We start from the raw sequence: 17991 nt of genomic DNA, 5'->3' as shown, positions 1-17991 counted from the left end.
CTATTACGTCACATCCGTAAACAAGGATGCTATAAGCGTTGAATAAAACATCTAACTAGCTAGCTAGCTTGCTAAACAACAATAAATTCGATAAAGATATATTTTTTAGCACACAAAAAAATCTTTCATATACTGCTGTTATTACATTGGACCGGCTTTTTGAGACGGTGGGCTGGGTTTAGAGGCTGACGTGCCTCCTCCAGTTTGCGTCGTGCCGTGCTGCGCTGCGGGTTGGGGTGAAGGGGGGGATTGTTTGGGGATGGTACACCGGGGGTATTGCGTCGGCTCGTCTCCTCTCTCCTCGGTTTCTCCTGCCGATAGCACACCGTCACCTCACCGCATTCAACATGGATCGCTTACAAGAAGATGAGTAATAACCCCTTGCCATCGCGGGAGCCGCTTCTGTTGGTAAATACATTAAAAACCGCTGCTGCCATCTCTGCAGAAGATTTCTGAGCGTTCGTTGGTAAACATTAGGCCTTTTTACTTTGCAGAGGTGTCAGGTTATTTGCATACATTTGCTGGGTTGTGTGTTAAAGGCAGCCTAAACAGCAGCGCAGACGGCTATTATGCGTGTTAGCTGTTAACCACAGAGTGCGCTTTTAATAACTGTGTGTGCAGATCGTGTTTGATGTTAAGACGACTAGCGAACTAGCTTTAGCTACCACATCCTAGTCTTAAATTACTACAGCTTTGCTTTTGTTTTTCTGTCAAATTAGCAAACGTCCCCCTGAAGAGAGCGAGTAGATATGGCTGAGCAAGACATCTGTCCTCACCTGGACTCAATAGGCGAGGTGACCACCGAGGATCTCCTCCAGAAATCTAAGGTGAGCTTTTATTCCTTTACAGTAAAAGCCTCATGTCAAAGATGCCCTGCATAGGTTATTTGCTGTATGCACCGTGTCCAGCTCCCCACTTAAGGCTGTTATCGGAGCAATGATCAATCCACTTTGTACCACAGGGACGTAGGATGCTCATACCTTGTTTTGCACCTTGATGTGTCTATATATAACTTCTTATTCCATTCTTTTAAACTTTATTCTGTTAATATTATCTGCCTCTGTCTGCAGGGAACATGCCAGTCTTGTGGAGCTGGGGGCCCAAACCTGTGGGCCTGTCTGCAGGTTAGCAGCTTTTAAGTGATCAGAATTATTTTAATATAATTGTAATCATACCTCTGCACTTGTACATCATTTGAGATAAGAGAGCCAGCTGAATCCTTAATAATTAATAATAATTGTGTAATTATGACATTTAGGGACTGATTTTTAGATTTTGAACTACAGCGGCAGAAAAATATGTATTTACAATACAAATGAGAAGATTTAAAAGCTGTATGATCCCATCTCACTTAATATTCTGCTTTGTTAGAGCGACTGTCCTTATGTGGGTTGCGGAGAGTCCTACTCTGATCACAGCACCCTCCATGCACAGGTAAAACACTCTCTCACGCTAAATTCACCCGCAAGACATTTTTTTTTTCTTCTCCTAATTGATGCAACGTTTAATAAACTTGAGAAATAAGTGATTGTGTTGTGTGTCTTCCCGCAGGCTAAGAAGCACAACTTGACAGTGAACCTGACGACGTTCAGGATCTGGTGTTACGTGTGCGAGCGCGAGGTGTTTCTGGAGAGCAGGCCTGCCCTGGTGCCCGTACCAGCCACTCCCCACCACTGCAAAGCCACAGAGCAGGTACGACCTCAGCCCGGCTAACTGAGTCATTTCTCTATATTTTTTTTCCTTGCTTGATCGATTGGAATAAACACACAAACACCGTGCTTAAAAATATCTATGGATCATTTTCATAGGAGGCAGCTCCCCAGCCATTGGGCCACCCACTAAAAGCAGTACCAATTGCTGTGGCGGAAGAAGAGGGTTCAGAATCAGATGAGGATGAACTTAAACCAAGAGGTACACTGCTAACATTTCTCCTGCTAAACAACCGTATGTGGCACCATTAGGTCAAAATGTCTCATCATTAGAAAAATATTTATGAATGAAGCAGCAGTGGTCGTGGTTCACAATTGTCTTGCCTCTTATTGTGCTCTATGTTTGAGTTTATACCTCTGTTTTGTGGTTTTATCACTTCTTCACGGGAACACAAAATGCTTTAAAGGTCTTTTTATTATTATTATTATTTTTTTTTTTTTAGGCTTAACTGGAATGAAAAATATTGGAAACTCCTGCTACATGAATGCCGCTCTCCAGGCCCTGTCCAACTGGTGAGTTCACATCCTGTCGCTGCTTTGAATAGATCTCCAGGGATGTGTTTTTCTTCTCTAACTGTTGTTCTAATGCAACGTTTTTTCCTCTTTCTCTCTCGCCACCAGCCCCCCTCTCACTCAGTTCTTCCTGGACTGCAGCGGACTGGTGCGGACTGACAAGAAGCCTGCCCTGTGTAAGAGCTACCAGAAACTCATCTCAGAGCTCTGGCATAAAAAACGGTAATGAACGCATTAAAAAAGTGACGGAAAACTGCTGAATGGCAGAGCTGCAGCTTTACAGTTCGCTCACAGTGAAATGTCTTTACATGTGCCGTCTCAGGCCCAGCTATGTCGTCCCTACCAGCCTGTCCCACGGCATCAAACTAGTAAACCCCATGTTTCGTGGTTACGCTCAGCAGGTAGGGGCAAGCACCCAGCAGGTAACTACATCTAGCACCACTCAACAGCAGCCTGACATTGTCTTTTTTCCTATTCATTTTGATGCTGTGATTCCCCTCCCATATTCTTTAAAAGTGACTATATGTTTTATGGATAATGAATGGCTTTGTCTAAGCTGCCTACCCCCTTTGTGTGTCTTAAAGAATATGGTCACAATTTTTCAAATCCGTCTTAAAACAACTTGCTAAAGGAAGGGATTGTTATAGCGATTGTGAACAGGGGAGATGAATCCGGCCGGCACAAATGTTTACAGGGTTCTTCTGAGCGCCTCATTGTTTTAAGAGAAACCTGCAAAACTGTGAACCTGTCCTTTAAGACGAATGTTTGAAAACTGTTTCAGAAATACTGGCAACCTCTGTGCACACTGTACCTTAAAAAAAAAACTGCAACTCACAGCGCCCAGTGTAAGGCTGATAACGCTACTGGACACGTGAACTGTTGCAAAACAGTCAAACAAAACCAAAATCAAACCGTACCTCCTGTGTGTTAAGATGCAGAACTTAACAGCAATATGCTACTTGCTAGTGTAGAAAAATGCCTTTAATTTGTTAGTGGCGGTTAATTGCACATGTTGACTGATTACACAAAGTTAGGAGGGGAATGTGGGCGTCTATTTCTGCCTGCCGGAGTTTTCAAAATAAAATAGGTCAGTGATGTTTGGAAAAGTCCTCATTTTCTGAGTGGTGTTGACGCTAGGTTAAATAAAAGAGTGCGCGTTCTAAAACAAAAATCTGGTGTTGACGTATCCCGGAGGATAAATAGAATATTTATTTTTAGGAATTAGAAATCCGGTGTTTACTCGACCCTCTCAGATGTTTAGCAGTTGTATTTATTCAAGGTTTTAAATCAAGCATTCAAGTGTTCATTTTCCCCCCAAAAAATAATGAGTTAGCTTAGCTTGACATGAAGGCAGCTTGGCAGATATACACTTCAGATTTTGTGCAAACTAAGAAAAATGTCTCTAACCCATGGACAGAGCCAAGCTAGCCAGTTCTTACAAAGCTAAGCTGATTAGCTTTCTATTTAGCATGCTGAAATGAGAGTAGGAAAATGAGTGCATTTGTGAAGCTACTTGATTCGACACATCATACCTTTGCTTCAAAATGTACACAGAAACACTGAATAGAAAAATTCCATTCCTCCGTCACCTTGGAGATTCTCCAGTCACTCAACTATTGTTTGGAACCCAGTTGGCAAATGTTTTCAAATCCTGCATGTTTGATTTGTGATTGATATGGACGTGAGTTTTTCTTGGCTCTGAATAATGCACAGGACCATTTCACCTGTATCTCGTTTTGAAACGGTTTGCAGACACCTTTTTGCACGACAGGTCGTTCAATTCGACGAGGAAGTGTGTCCAAGCTTCTGACTGTTCTGTCTGTGTGAGTGCAGCCGTATTCCTGCATCCTCTTGTTGGGGTAACGTGATGCGATTTCTCGCCTGCAGGACACTCAGGAATTCCTGCGCTGCCTGATGGATCAGTTACACGAGGAGCTGAAAGAGCCCCTGACAGAGTGCAGCATGAGCGGGGAGGGAAGCGACGGGGACGAGAGACGAGACGGAGACCGGTCCCCGTCCGAGGACGAGTTCCTGTCCTGTGACTCCGGCTCCAGCAGTGACCGGGGGGAGGGAGGGGGCGTGGGTGACAACGAGCTGCTCCTGCAGGACGAGTGTGACGGGGTCAGGTCGGCGGCGGCGGGAATGGTGGGCGTCGGCGGTGGCGCGGTGATCTCGGAGAAGGAGAGGCTGAAGGAAAGGAGGGTGTCGGGCTCACCGCTCCACGGCGGCTCCCAGGAGATGGACGAGGACGCCGATGTGGACACAGCGGCTGAGGGGGGTGTCCCCGAGAGGGGGGAGGAAGAGGAGTCGGCGCCAGCGCCAAACGCAGAGGTCCAAAGTCAAGAGAACAACCAGATATCTAATGCAGGGCAGGGTCAGGTCCAGAGCAACAACGCTTCAGGTACATAAAGTTTTTTTTTTTTTTCATTTGTCTCTAAACTTTCAATCGTTTGACTCCAACGTGCTGTTTTCTAGAGCCAGACAACGAAGCATCAATGGCTCAACCTCAGTCCACTCCCTGTAGTCCTGTGCGAACTCTTCAGGAGCTGCACCCCAAACTGTCGTCCAGTCCGCCGCGCTCCAGCCCCCTCCGCTCGGCAGGGGGGCCTGTGTACTCCTTCAAAAAAGGTGAGCGAGCATCTGAGGTCCAGTTTGTTAAAAGGCTCCTTCGTTCCCATAGACTCACTGAGAATCAAGACACTGTGGCGGTTTGTAAAGTTACTAATCCAGCAGGTCACTTTTTACCTTTATAGCTCCACGTTGCAGCGTTTTAAGAACTTAAAGGATCGCTAGCTACGTATAGATGCGTTTTATTCTGCTTTGTATTACTGTTCTTGTGTGAGGTTCAAGTGACTCCTACATGTTGTTGAAGTGGACGGCTGGAGTCTTAAGGGTAGATACTAGGAATGAGGAGTTTGTTCCGAAGCATCTTCTGTTTGTTGGCTAGGCTAGCACGGTGGCTCGAGGTGTGACATTATCCTTCTGTCAGGATGAAATACTCTCATCAGCCACATTGTTAGAACCCAAAGCCTCGTATTGTTTGGTTCTCCCTTATTTTCTCCCTTTGACAAAGTTCAGGCGCATCGGGCTTAGAGATCGAACGGTTTGGATTTCAGCATTGGCTGGTAGATACGGAGCCCCGAAAGGGACATGAGGCAAAAATAATTAAGAAGAACTATCTTGCACTGCCTCTAGGGGGTGCACAAGATGAAAGATGTATTTGCACAGGACTTGTTTCATCTTGGACGTCCTGTGATTCAGATATCCCCCCTACGACGTCCGTGCACGGCATGATCTCTGCTGCTTTCCGCCTCAGAGGGCAATTTATACTTTTGACAGCTTCAGTTACTTTATTAAATTATAATGGATTATACAAAATATATTTTTGATACTATTTATCGCGGGGAATAAATCACCAATGACCCGTCAGTATTTAATCCAGCTCCACATTTGCAGACGAACACTCAAAAGCTCGATTTAGTGATTTCATCCGTCTAGACGGTTGAATGAGTCAGAGACGTCTCCACTGCGCTCCCGAACATCAGACCACACTTTGATTTACATCGTGACTTAGTGACAAGAGACAAGAGACAGAAAACAAAAAGGCAAATCAAAATAAAGCCCTCCCATTACCGAGATGCTGATTTTATCACGTTCGTGTTTAATCATGCTCAAATGACCGGAACACACATGCAGTATAACAATCATATAGGGACACAGGCTTCCTGTCCAATAGAGGATGTTGGTAAAGGAGGTTTTGGGTCCTATAGTTTGAGGGAAGCGTCCTCAGTACGTCCCACAGATACTTGATCAGTTTGAGAATGAGTCAATTTGAAGGCTGAGTCAACAGCTTGGACAGTTTTTCGTGTGGAAGGCCGCACATTGTCCTCCTGAGGATGGCTGCTGCCATTAGGGAGTGTCGTTGCTACGGGGTGGAGGGTTCCTGGTCGACAACAATGTTTAGTTGGGTGGTACAAGTCTAAATAACATCTACATGAATCCCAGGACCAGACTCCTCTGCAGAACACTGCATTGCAACACTGCATTAATGTTATTCAGTTTGCCTGTCTGTTGTTTTAATGCTGTGGCTGATCGGTCCATATCATCAACTATGAAGTAGAGTAGTCAATTAATCCGTTAACTTTTCATCTTGTGTACACTTACAGTTTTAAATAAACTGTCAATACTTCAGATTGGATGGATCGTTATCAAATTTGTTTGGGTAATTATTGGATTATGCCTTGGTCCATCTGCTGGTGCAACTAAAGACCCTTCACATTAAAGTAATCATCCTTTGGGTTTATAGGTTTTGTGAATGCTCACTCACAAGACTCATCAACACATCTGAACCAGTTCCCGTGTACATTCATGGAAAATGGGAAAAATTTGAAAAAAAAGCGTGATCTTTTGCTGCAGTGCCTGTTTTTTTCTTTGTTGACCTTCCACAGACTTTTGACAGTGATGTAGATTGTATTCTAATTTTATTCTAATCTTCCATCACACTTCATTCAACATTCATTTGCTTTCTACAACAAGTAAGGGGCCTGTGTTTGACGTTCTTAGTCAGCCGGTCTCTGCCCTCCTCCTTTAAATCGTCCTTGCCGTCTTCCAGCTCAGCTGCTGCTCGGCGCCAGGAAGAAGAAGCAGTCTCACTATCGCAGCGTGATCTCCGACATCTTCGACGGCTCCATCCTCAGCCTGGTCCAGTGTCTGACCTGCGACAGGGTGAGATGCGCTTCACGCGTTCAGACAGCAGGGGAGGCTGCTCGCATATTCATATCATGTTTGGTGTACGCACGTAACACTTCACACAACATTGGGCGCGCTGGTGAAAACGGAACGCAGCGGTCCTGCACTAAATCCACATTCACGATTATTCTAATGTTTGGTTTATTTTGAAACAGCCAACAGAAAAGAGGTATCGGACTGTATCATTAGAGGATGCGTTTTGTGTTTGGATTGGATTAGACACAAAGCAGCTTCTGTTTTTCAGCTGAGTCCACTGACTAAAATGTGATAATAGAAGCATGTGTGCGACACAATGCGATTCAGTAGCGCTACAAACCACAGCCGCCAAAATGAAAACACAGTTGAATCAACAGCTTTTATTACTTTCAACTAGCGCTGAACACCGCAACTGTCGTGAAGCTCTGATTTAGTGCGGGACTGTTGCATTAGAACGCATTTGTTTTCATTGGCGTACCTAATGAACTGGCAAGTGACTTGTGTAATTGTGGAGATTCGGTGTGCCACGTAAAGCAGATCTCTGAATGTCTGACAGGTCTCGACAACAGTGGAAACCTTTCAAGATTTATCGCTGCCTATTCCTGGCAAAGAGGACTTGGCGAAGCTCCACTCGTCGATCCACCAGACTCTACCGGTCAAAACGGGCGTGTGCCCCGACACTTACGGCTCGCAGGGCTGGATCTCCTTCATCATGGACTCCATACGCCGGTCGGTGGACCTCACGCGCGTATTCAGTAGAATGTTTTGGCATCTCATGACGCGTTTCGTGACTGGCATTCACAAATGATAAATGTCAGGTTTTTACGAAGAAAGTAGACGCGTAAAATCTTGAGTCATCGTATCATCATATGTTTTCTGACACTGGCACGTTCTGAGGAAAAGGGAGTTCTTGAGAATAGCATATAATATAATAGCATCGTCATGCCATGTCATGCCAGAGCAAGTCGGCCCACATGTTTAGTTTTACGGGAATTCACAGATTTGATAACTTGATGAACATTATGGAACGGGATCTTTTCCTACTACGAAATTAATGATCTGTTCTCGTATTTAATTCTATCCTCCTGCTGTCGTCGGGAGTTTCCCTCCATTTCCATATCCAAGTAATAGCTGTCTCGTCTCAGGGTGATAAAAACCTGCACCCGTAGGTGCATGGGGCGAGAGTCTCTGAACTGTCAGGGCCATGCCTGATGGGTTGGAGAGATGTGGGGAAACGGGGGCAGGCCCTGATGTGCTTGGCGAAGTGCTTGTAGACATGTTTTTTTTGTGCTCAGCCACCTGATGAGCAAACGGGACCGACGCTGCATTTTTCCAGCGCATCTTCCTTCCGCAGAAGGAACAAATGTGATCTGAGATGACTGCTTTGTTGTGACGGATATTCATTAGAAGTAAAAGCAGCTTTGCTTTAGTCATACTCACTGCATACGTAGTAGACGTTCGCTGGTATTCAACTCAGTCCCGTGATGCAATCTTTCATGATGCAAACCTTTAGTCATATCCATGAAGCCGGTGTAGTGTAGTTTTCAAGTATATGCAAAGACCTGCCCTTAAATGCCGTTCTGGTCAAGGTTCTCCTGTAAACAATGGAGCAAATGATTATGAAGACTATAAAAGGAGCCTTAAGTTGTGTTTTCCTCTCGGTTCCACGGACCTGTAGCATCTTTGAGATTATTGCTTTGGTTTTATGCCTTACACAGTCAAAAATTCACTGCTACGCCCGCTTCACACCTATCTACCATCACCAAACAGCACAGCAAGATAAAGGTTCCTGCAGGAACTGGTGCAGACCAAACTTAATTAATGTTGCTCTGTGAGTGCTGGGCTTTGGAAATAGGCTTCTACTTGCTAACATGCTAACAAGTTCACCATATGAACTTAAAAGCGTTTGATTTGACGTCGATATCCTTTCTGTTTTGTTTGTGAGTGAGACAGCGACACGTAAAACATTTACCATTCCTGCCCCACTGGTCTTATTCTGGTGCAATTATTACGTTATTATTGTTGCCATTCAGACTAATAAAGATTGCATGTGTTTGTATTGTGCCTTTAAACAGGTTTGTAGTCTCTTGTATCCCCAGCTGGTTTTGGGGGCCCATGGTAACACTAGAGGACTGCCTCGCGGCCTTTTTCGCTGCAGATGAACTCAAAGGTAAACATATTTAATGTTTTTTTTGTTTTGTCTTTTTTTACTCTAATGCTGATTTTTATGCGTCACAATTTACATCTACTCTTTCCCCAGGAGACAACATGTACAGCTGTGAGAGATGTAAAAAGTGAGTATGTAGCCTTGAGAAGCAGTTGAGAAATAAACTGAGCGCTGGATATTTCTCAGACGCTGCATTTTCTTTTCCGCAGATTGAGAAATGGAGTCAAGTACTGCAAAGTGCTCAAACTTCCTGAGGTACATTCTTTCACATCTAATCTCACGTTCTGCTGCAGATAAGTTTGGTTTCGCTTGTGTTTGGCTGCTTTAGGTCTCCATAATGTTTCTTTGGTCCTATGTTGCTTAGATCCTTTGCATTCACCTGAAACGTTTCCGGCACGAGGTCATGTATTCATTCAAGATAAGCAGCCACGTGTCCTTCCCGCTGGAGGGCCTCGACATGCGACCCTTCCTGGCTAAAGAGAGTCCATCCCAAGTCACAACTTATGACCTGCTGTCAGTCATTTGTCACCATGGCACGGCAGGAAGTATGATATATATTTAGCTGCATTTCCTCCATCGTTCAGATTCAGATGCTGTTTCCTTTCTGGTTATCATATTGCAGAGATATTAAGCAACATTTAGAGGTTTTATCTGAACTCCTCTTTCCTTTTTAAACTCTTTATCTGTCATTTCACTTTTTGTTATTGCAGGCGGACACTACATAGCCTACTGTCAGAATGTGATCAATGGCCAGTGGTATGAGTTTGACGACCAGTACGTTACCGAGGTCCATGAGACGGTGGTGCAGAATGCGGAGGCCTACGTGTTGTTCTACAGGTGAGCGTACGGTGGAAAGAAACCCTCAATCTAAACCAGCTCCTCGCCGTCGTTACTGACTTGAGTGTTTTCCCGAAATGCTGCAGGAAAAGTAGCGAGGAGTCGGTGAGAGAGAGGCAGAAGGTGGTGGCTCTGGCCAACATGAAGGAGCCCAGCCTGCTGCAGTTTTACATCTCCAGAGAATGGCTGAACAAGTTCAACACCTTCGCAGAACCAGGGCCCATCAGCAATCACACATTTCTTTGTCAGCACGGAGGTGTGTGGTGATTCCGACTTTAAAATTCAAAATCATACCTTAAATCACTGAGAAAAAAAAACAAAACATACGTATGCCTCTTTAAAGTGAGTTTACACGGATCAGCCACAACATTGAAACCACTGACGGGAAACGACAATTCAGCGTTCTTCTGGGTTCTTCCTGTGGATGTTACTTAGACGTGTACCACCCACCTAGATCAGGCCAGGCGCACCCCCACCCCATAGCAATGACACTCCTTACAGCCTCCCCCAGCAGGATGCAGCCTGACACCGACACATACACACAAAATGGTTTAGGAACAACTCAAAAAACATCAAAAACAGCACAAAGCGTTGACACCCACACAAGATGAAGTCTGATGAGTCACGACTGTTTTGGAGCCACAAGGGAAAATATGTTATGCCTGATCGGTGTATATGTAAAGGTTAAGTTACTTGCTACCCCGCTAACTTTTAGGCCATTTGCGTCAAACATATCTTTAAATAACTTCAAAAGTTGCACAACATATTCTATATTTAAAACAAAACACACACAAAAAAAAAACAAGAATGTGCTTTTAAGGAGGAATCAGTTTTTCCAAATGCAAGCAAGTCTCCATAGAGTCATTCAAATGTCAAAAAAAAAGGGTTTGGCCTTTATATTCAGCATTCTTGACGAGTTTATGAAGCTTTCTAAAACTAACCATTAAAGTTATTTATCAGTTTCTGGAGTGCAGCATCACATGATTTAGAGAAGTGGTTCAGCATTTTTGTTTTGTTTTGTTTTTGGCTTGATGCATCCAGCAATCTTCCAAAATACAGGGCATTGCTTAAGGGTGGAAACTGAACTCTGTAGGTTTTTAGCTGCCAAGACACACAATTCTTGTGCTCAACTTCCCTGTAAAACAAAGCACAAGTTATTGTCAGTGTTCCACACTGCTACATAACCTGTGCATTTTTTGAATTTGCATGGTTGTTGCGAGTTTGGCTGCACTTTATGGTAAGCTAATAACTTCATTGTTTAGGAGTACACAAGGAGTGATGGTGTCGATTTTTGTGGGTTGGAGGAGAAATAAAATCTACCACACCCTTCTCCAGTACAGGCCAGCAAATATGTTTTCAATGACATGTTGACATGTTATATTATGTCTCTGCACAGGGATTCCTCCTAATAAATACCACTACATAGATGATCTGGTCGTGATTGTTCCGCAGAACGTGTGGGAGTACCTTTACAACAGGTAAACCTGCAACATGGCTTCTCTTTCTTTCTACAATTCCATCTAGTACACATAAGTTTAAATGGCTCATACTAGTGTGAGTAAATTATGGCGTCTATGTCCTGTAGTACCATAAATGAGCCTTAAAGCTGCAGCAGGACTTCACTGCTGCAGTGCTCCAACATTTGTTTACCAGACTTCCAGTTGCGTGTTATTCGCCACAGATTTATGAGGTGATAAAAAAAACATTTCATTGCTCAACACGCAGTTTTAAATTCACAAATACTTTCACTCTCAAACGATTAAAGCTGGAGTAAACAGGCTTGAGATAAAACTAAACAGCTATAACTGAATTTGCCCTTAAGATCGCACTGAACAAACCTCTAAACTGCACATGTGTATCTCTCTAAAGTTGTATTAACAAAGGAAAGGTTCAGATTGAAAAATCCCCAGACTTAACCTTTTATTTGTGAGCTGACTGACCGACCCTTTCCCTTTAGTTTCGGCGGCGGCCCGGCCGTCAACCACCTGTACATGTGCGCCATCTGTCAGGTGGAGATTGAAGCTCTAGCTAAACGCAGAAAAGTGGAAATAGACACCTTCATCAAGGTAAACCTGTGTTCCGCAAGGGTTCGCCTTTGTGTCTCTATACTTTGTGCTGACATTTTTTCTTTTATTTCTCCTGCAGCTGAACAAAGAGTTCCAGGCTGAGGAGGCTCCGACGGTGATCCTGTGCATCAGCATGCAGTGGTTCAGAGAGTGGGAGAGCTTCGTGAAGGGCAAAGACAACGGTATGTTTGAGGACCAGCAAGGCCTTCTCTGCTGTATCTGAATAACACACTTGATTATATTTTCCATGAATACCTATTAAACATAAGATCTGCGCACTTCCTTTCATAGCTTTTCCTCTGGTTGTGCTGCTTCCAAACGTGTGTTTTCATATAAAAGCTCTTATCCAATCACATTTGAGCAATGGTTTGTTGCTAGGGTCAAAGAAATCTGCCTGGAGGCCTTCAGAATCAGTTCTGCAGGCCCTGCAGCATAAAATAAGTGTTGATCAGACTGTTGCTTTAACCAATCAGATTCTGAGTTGAGGACACTGAGTCTTGCTAGCAGGCGTACGGTGACGTCAGCGTATTCACAGCATTTGATTGGATAGTCAGAGAGTGGCTAGCCAGAGCTAGCAAACTGCATCTGTTGTGAGCTGGACAAGCAAAAATATAGTTATGTTGATTTGATAGCTGTTTTGTCACCACACAAAAAGGCCCGAAGGAGGCAAAGAAATTGATTTGGTTGAGGATTTGCTGTCAAAGCCATTTTAAAGACATCGTTAAGAAAGGTCGGGCAACTCGGAAGCTACAGGAAAGGATTTGTCACCCACTTTCAGGCCACTAACTAGGAGCAGTATCTCTGGCTCACAGGCTCAGAGGAATAAAGCTGGAGAGCACTGTAGGCCTAGGTAGAAAATGTACAGCCTGCCACTGATATAATTTATTGGGTAAATTGGCCTGGAACAGCCTTCAAAAAGAGTCTTATCCCTCTGAATCATTTTAAAGTTATTACACTTACACATGATGATCAATGCATTGGATGGTGCTTGTCATTGTCTGTAGGCGTTTTTGGGTATGTTATCGCTGGTACTGGATTCATGTTACTTTAATCTGTTGTGTTGTGTTGTGTCTTGTCTGTAACTTTTTATGCTGCTGCTGCTGCTGGTGTTTTGGCCAGGTCTCCCTTGAAAATGAGATCATTGATCTCAACTGGACTAACCTGGTAAAATACAATAAACAAATTACTTTTTATTTGTCTTCTCAGAGCCACCTGGGCCCATCGACAACAGTAAAATTGGTGTTATGAAAGGAGGACACATACAGCTCAAGCAAGGTAAACCTAGGCGCTGGTAGAGAACGACGGAAAATAAGAAAATATTACGATATTCATTGTTTTTTTTTTTGTGTGTTTTTTTTTTTTTTTGCCTAAAGGCGCAGACTATGGCCAGATTTCAGAGGAGACGTGGCAGTACTTGTTGGGTATTTATGGCGGAGGCCCCGAGATTGCAGTGAGACAGACCGTAGCCCCGGCCGATCCGGAGAGCCTTCACGGAGAGAGGAAGATCGAGGCAGAGACGAGAGCACTTTGAGATGGAGAGAGGTCTTTTTTTTTTTTTTTTTTACTCAGTGGAACACAATTCCCACTCATTTTATACTGTTCAAACACAATAATCCCTTATAAGAACTCAGATTCCGCTGCTGCTAGCATGACGTTTGGATAATGTGTAAACGTTTCCTGTAAGCTGTGGTCTTTGAACGTGCAACATTCCCAGACAGTTTGCTTACGTCACCCACATGAGCTCATGAACGCGCTCTGGCCAGATGTGACCTAGAGTAGTGGAGGCTAATAAAAGAGCTGTAAAAATGATATGAAGTTTAGGGCCCATTAAACAGTCCCTTGGGTCTCATGTTTTGTTTCTCCAACTTTTACAATCCCCCAGGTCTACTGGTTCCCCTTTCCACTCCTGCCCTCACAGGAAGCTGAGGAATTTGCACCTTGGTGAAGAAGACCCGCCGTGAGCACTTTGTAAATGTAGCAGCGTATTATTCCGAAAGCCATGTCGCGAGAGGAGGAAAGCGGCTCTTTAAGATAACACATAGTTTATTTATTGGATTAACAGTGTAAAAATAAGGCGTCACATCCCTGGAGCTGTGTTTTGGTAGCTGTGGTGTCTCAGTGGCCGCTGTGGTGACTAGGTGTCATGTACTGTAGAAAGTGGCTGCGGCAGGCGGATGCTGAGGTCTAGCGTGAGGATTTTTATTCTACATTGTGGAAGCAGCAACCAAGAGACATTCGCAAACATTCTGTCGTATGCCTTTTTTTTTTTTTTTTTTTACTAGCTGTTACAAAGCAACGAGTTCAGACAAGACGTCAGAGATATGAAATAAATCAAAGTCTTGAAACCTCCAACCTTAAATCCTACAGAGTGAGCCCTCAGGAATGGAAGATTTTGATGGTGCAATGATCAGATTATTGACGTATAAAAACCCTACGGTTCGTTTTGAAACTACAGAACATGCATGCGCCCAATTTCAGGTTCAAAGTGCATGCAGCTGCAAGTATTTTTTTTTTTTTTTGAGATTCCGCTGACAAGAAGATCGCTCAGACAAGAAGTTTATCTGTTTATGTGCTTAAAATGACTGACTTGTCGACTCAGTCCTGTTTTAGTTTGTGCAGGCACTATGAATAAATAGGCGTAAGGGTATGTAGATATATGAATATACAGAAATATACAGAGGAAGAGTTAAGCGGGAGACACAAAAGGAGAATGTTGTTTAAAGAAATATCATAACTGGCTTTTCTGATAGGAGCTTCCATAGTAACTTTGTAATTCTTCTGCAGTGTGACAGTGTAAATGACCTCATATCAGTTTCTGGTAGAGACGCACACAGTTCCAAATAGACCGACAATGCAGTTTTGCTTTGACCATATTTAACTTAGAAGGTTATTTGTCAGCATCGCAAATAAGGTCACTCTCCCACGCTGTTTGAATTAAATGATATATATTTATATACCTTTTTATTTCTGCATCATTTCTTAGCTGTGCATGTTTGGTTTTCAGGACGTCCGAGAAAAAGTCCAAACGTCACCCTCTCTGCGGTGTTTGCTTGATAAAGAAATATGTGTGCAGCTGCAGATTGCATTATTGCTGAAGAGACGTTGTCTAGTTTACGTACAATACGCTCTCTTCGCCAATTAAGACACAGCGTCTTGATTACATTCTGGAGTAAAGTTTGGTTTGCTCTGCCAACAAAGGAAGTGATGAGTCGGAACTTTGCTTCTTAACCACATTTAATCACCATAACATCAGGCTGGTAAACAAGCATGCGAAGGCGTTCACGCAGCTCTTTGAAGCAGCCGGTGGAGCTGCTCGCAGAGTTTTTATTCAGAACATCGATTGCCGTGGCTTTGTTTATCAGTAGAAACGACTTCATATTTTCCTAAATTGTACAGTAAATATTAACTGTTCAGTTTAATAGTACAGGGTAACATTATATCTGGGAGAAATGGCAGTTTTTTTCTTTCTATTTTTTCGTTAACCGTGCACATGGTGGCGAAATTCACATCATCTGATGCAGAGTTGCAAAGTGGCAAAACGTGCCGGTTCCTCAATTCGCATTCCAGTTTAGTTTTTATTTATTTATTTCATTTTTCCTACGCCATACCCGGGAGGCTTTTAATATTTCAACCGTGTTTTGTCCAACGGTGCAGCATGGTCAGATTGTTTCTTCCCAATCCAAGAGGCAGAAGTGATTTTATCTTTTTTTAAATTAATGAAACTTTCACATCCGGTACTGGGGAGGGGCGCTCAGAACAGCGCTTCCTATTTCGCAACCCTCAACGCCAAAGAATGAAGGGGTTCTTACTTCTGCAGTTTGTCCCTTAATTTTTTTTTACAACAGCAATTAGAGATCTGAAAGACAGTCAAGCAAATTTCAAGCTGAAATGTAAAGACTATTGTGATCTAATCTAATCTCAATCTGCAAACCAGTCACAACTGGAGTGCAGTTCCTTCAGCCCCCTACTCCATGTTGTCATTTAAATTCCCAGCGCTCTACACAATAGAAAGGTCTTTTTTTGTTTGTTTTTATTAGCCGTGTACCATTAAATCACCCAGCTGTCGTCTCACGACCCAGTAGAAGTGGTGACATTGAAGACACATAAGGTTGTGCACAGATCAGCCACAACATTAAAACCACCGAGGCCCCTTCCCCTCAACCAAGTAGAAGTTTCCGACTGTGGCTTCATATTTAGACGTGAAAGTATTGAAATTATTCCATTCCAAGCATTTTTTTAAATATACATTGAATGAAATTTACATATGACTGAAATGACTGAAACTTTTAAGAAATATGCCTCTTGAAAACTTCAAATTTTTTTGTGCATGTGTCAAGTCATTTCAGAACGACTGACTTTTAAAAACAGGTCCGTAGAGATTTTTGGGTGTAATTATGAAAATTGCAGTTGGCTCAGCCTTTTTTTTTTTTTTTTGTGATACTGATAGACCGCGTTAAGATGTGCTGAAAATAGGCCTGAGCAAAGGTCCTGGAACACAAACACCTAAAAGGAAAGCAAGAAGACCAAATGGACGGTCAGCTGCAAGTCGGAGTCGTCATAAAATGTTCTTTTTTTCGGGTCGAAAGCCAGAAGACAACTGTGGTTGTTTTTAATTTTCTTCCTTTTCCTCTCAGACACTGAATAGATAATTGCCACTGAACTGGACGATGCCACTCCACTGCAACTGCACCTGAACCAAAACAAATGACAACTAAATTGAATTCACATAATTTTTTTCTTTAAAATGATTAATCCAATTTAATTTGATTTGCCTGTACATGTCAAAATGCCTCGTGAGCTGTTCATCAGCATTAACGAGAAATTTAATATACAGGAGATAATATCAATACTTCGGAGATGCTTTTTCTGGGGGGAGTGAGGGCGGGGCGCAAGTGCAATCTACAGATCTTTGTGCAATGTTTTGCTCTATCATCTTAGAGATACCGAACATTTCGACGAGCCCACAGTAACGACGGGGCGCAGTATTAAGAAATCCCGAGGGGTAATTATTTAATTATCTCTGCCTGTGGGGTTGTTTTGCCCGTGTTATAGCGCGTAACTATGCGTGTGAGGTTTCCATTTCACTGGCAAGCCACGAGGCGTTGCTGTGGTCGGACACTTGAAAGAAAATATGACACCTGACTTCACTGACTCACGTGTTTTCCCTGTATTCTTCAGTGTGTGCGACTCTTGTGGTCATGACAGTGGTGAAGCTTTGGGACTTAATGTAAGTGGTTGATCTCAATTCAGTGGGATGTCTTAATGTGTGTGTAACTGGTGTTAATTATTCATGACTGGTACGATTAAAATTGCCTGGTCCTGGATTTGAACTGGTTGTTTTTGTCTGTTATTTTTTTTTTTTTTTAATATTTGATTTGAACAGTTCTCGGTTCCTTTTGGAGATATATTTTAATCCTTATGGGAACTGTTAAAGGGGAACTCCAATGACCTATTTTCTTGCCACTGGGTAAACTAGTCTGTTGAAGAAACCGATATAGCATTAGGTTATTACCACATCATAAACTATTATAACTTCCTTTATGGCCCGTAATGAGCATGGTCAAATCTGAGAAAATAATCAGAAGTACCTGGAAATCTTTGATTCCAAAAAATAAATGTGACTGTCTCTGCTCGCAACCAAAACAGGCTATAGAACGGAAGTGAAAACACACAGAGTACCTCCTAAGGTCATCTGTCCTTGAAGAAAGTTTCTTGGGTGGGAACCATTGACTGTATATACTATGGGAACACACACCTATTTCTTTCTGCCACTTCAGCCACAGTGCAGTTACTAACTTACCATAAACACTTGGTCCTGTCCATAGGTGCAAAAACATCCTCTAAAGCCCACTACCAAACATATAAACCTTGTATTTACTTCTTGAAAAAGTAAGACCAGTCCATTAACCTGCTGTCAGTCCCTATGCTAAACTAAGCTAAGCTGCACGTGACGTCACAGCTAGCGAAGTCTCCA

The 17991-nt window shown here is 43.1% G+C and overlaps 1 protein-coding gene across 1 annotated transcript; it reads left to right on the top strand.

Moving 5' to 3' along the window:
* The first annotated feature begins 251 nt into the window (after positions 1–251).
* Positions 252–17347, top strand: usp20 (ubiquitin specific peptidase 20). The gene is made up of 25 exons (XM_047570234.1): positions 252–408; positions 720–827; positions 1071–1124; positions 1372–1434; positions 1552–1692; positions 1809–1911; positions 2153–2222; positions 2331–2444; positions 2545–2644; positions 4110–4623; positions 4698–4850; positions 6835–6947; positions 7504–7676; positions 9023–9117; positions 9208–9241; positions 9324–9369; positions 9479–9659; positions 9825–9951; positions 10038–10207; positions 11348–11429; positions 11909–12017; positions 12097–12199; positions 13224–13292; positions 13391–13559; positions 13900–17347. The coding sequence occupies exons 2-24, from the start codon at positions 750–752 to the stop codon at positions 13546–13548; spliced, it is 2850 nt and encodes a 949-aa protein (XP_047426190.1). The 5' UTR covers positions 252–408; positions 720–749; the 3' UTR covers positions 13549–13559; positions 13900–17347.
* The last annotated feature ends 644 nt before the right edge of the window (positions 17348–17991 follow it).

Source organism: Mugil cephalus, chromosome 19 (genome assembly GCF_022458985.1).
Source record: "Mugil cephalus isolate CIBA_MC_2020 chromosome 19, CIBA_Mcephalus_1.1, whole genome shotgun sequence".
Taxonomy (NCBI): domain Eukaryota; kingdom Metazoa; phylum Chordata; class Actinopteri; order Mugiliformes; family Mugilidae; genus Mugil; species Mugil cephalus.
Note: the sequence above shows the minus strand (reverse complement) of the source record. Positions and strands in the feature narration are given on the sequence as shown.

Bases quoted from the DNA above. Each gene is read 5' to 3' on its own strand.
- usp20 (XM_047570234.1), top strand. From the start codon at position 750: ATGGCTGAGCAAGACATCTGTCCTCACCTGGACTCAATAGGCGAGGTG. The intron at 2,223-2,330 runs GTGAGTTCACAT...TCTCGCCACCAG, and splicing joins CTCCAGGCCCTGTCCAACTG to CCCCCCTCTCACTCAGTTCT. The intron at 4,624-4,697 runs GTACATAAAGTT...GCTGTTTTCTAG, and splicing joins CCAGAGCAACAACGCTTCAG to AGCCAGACAACGAAGCATCA.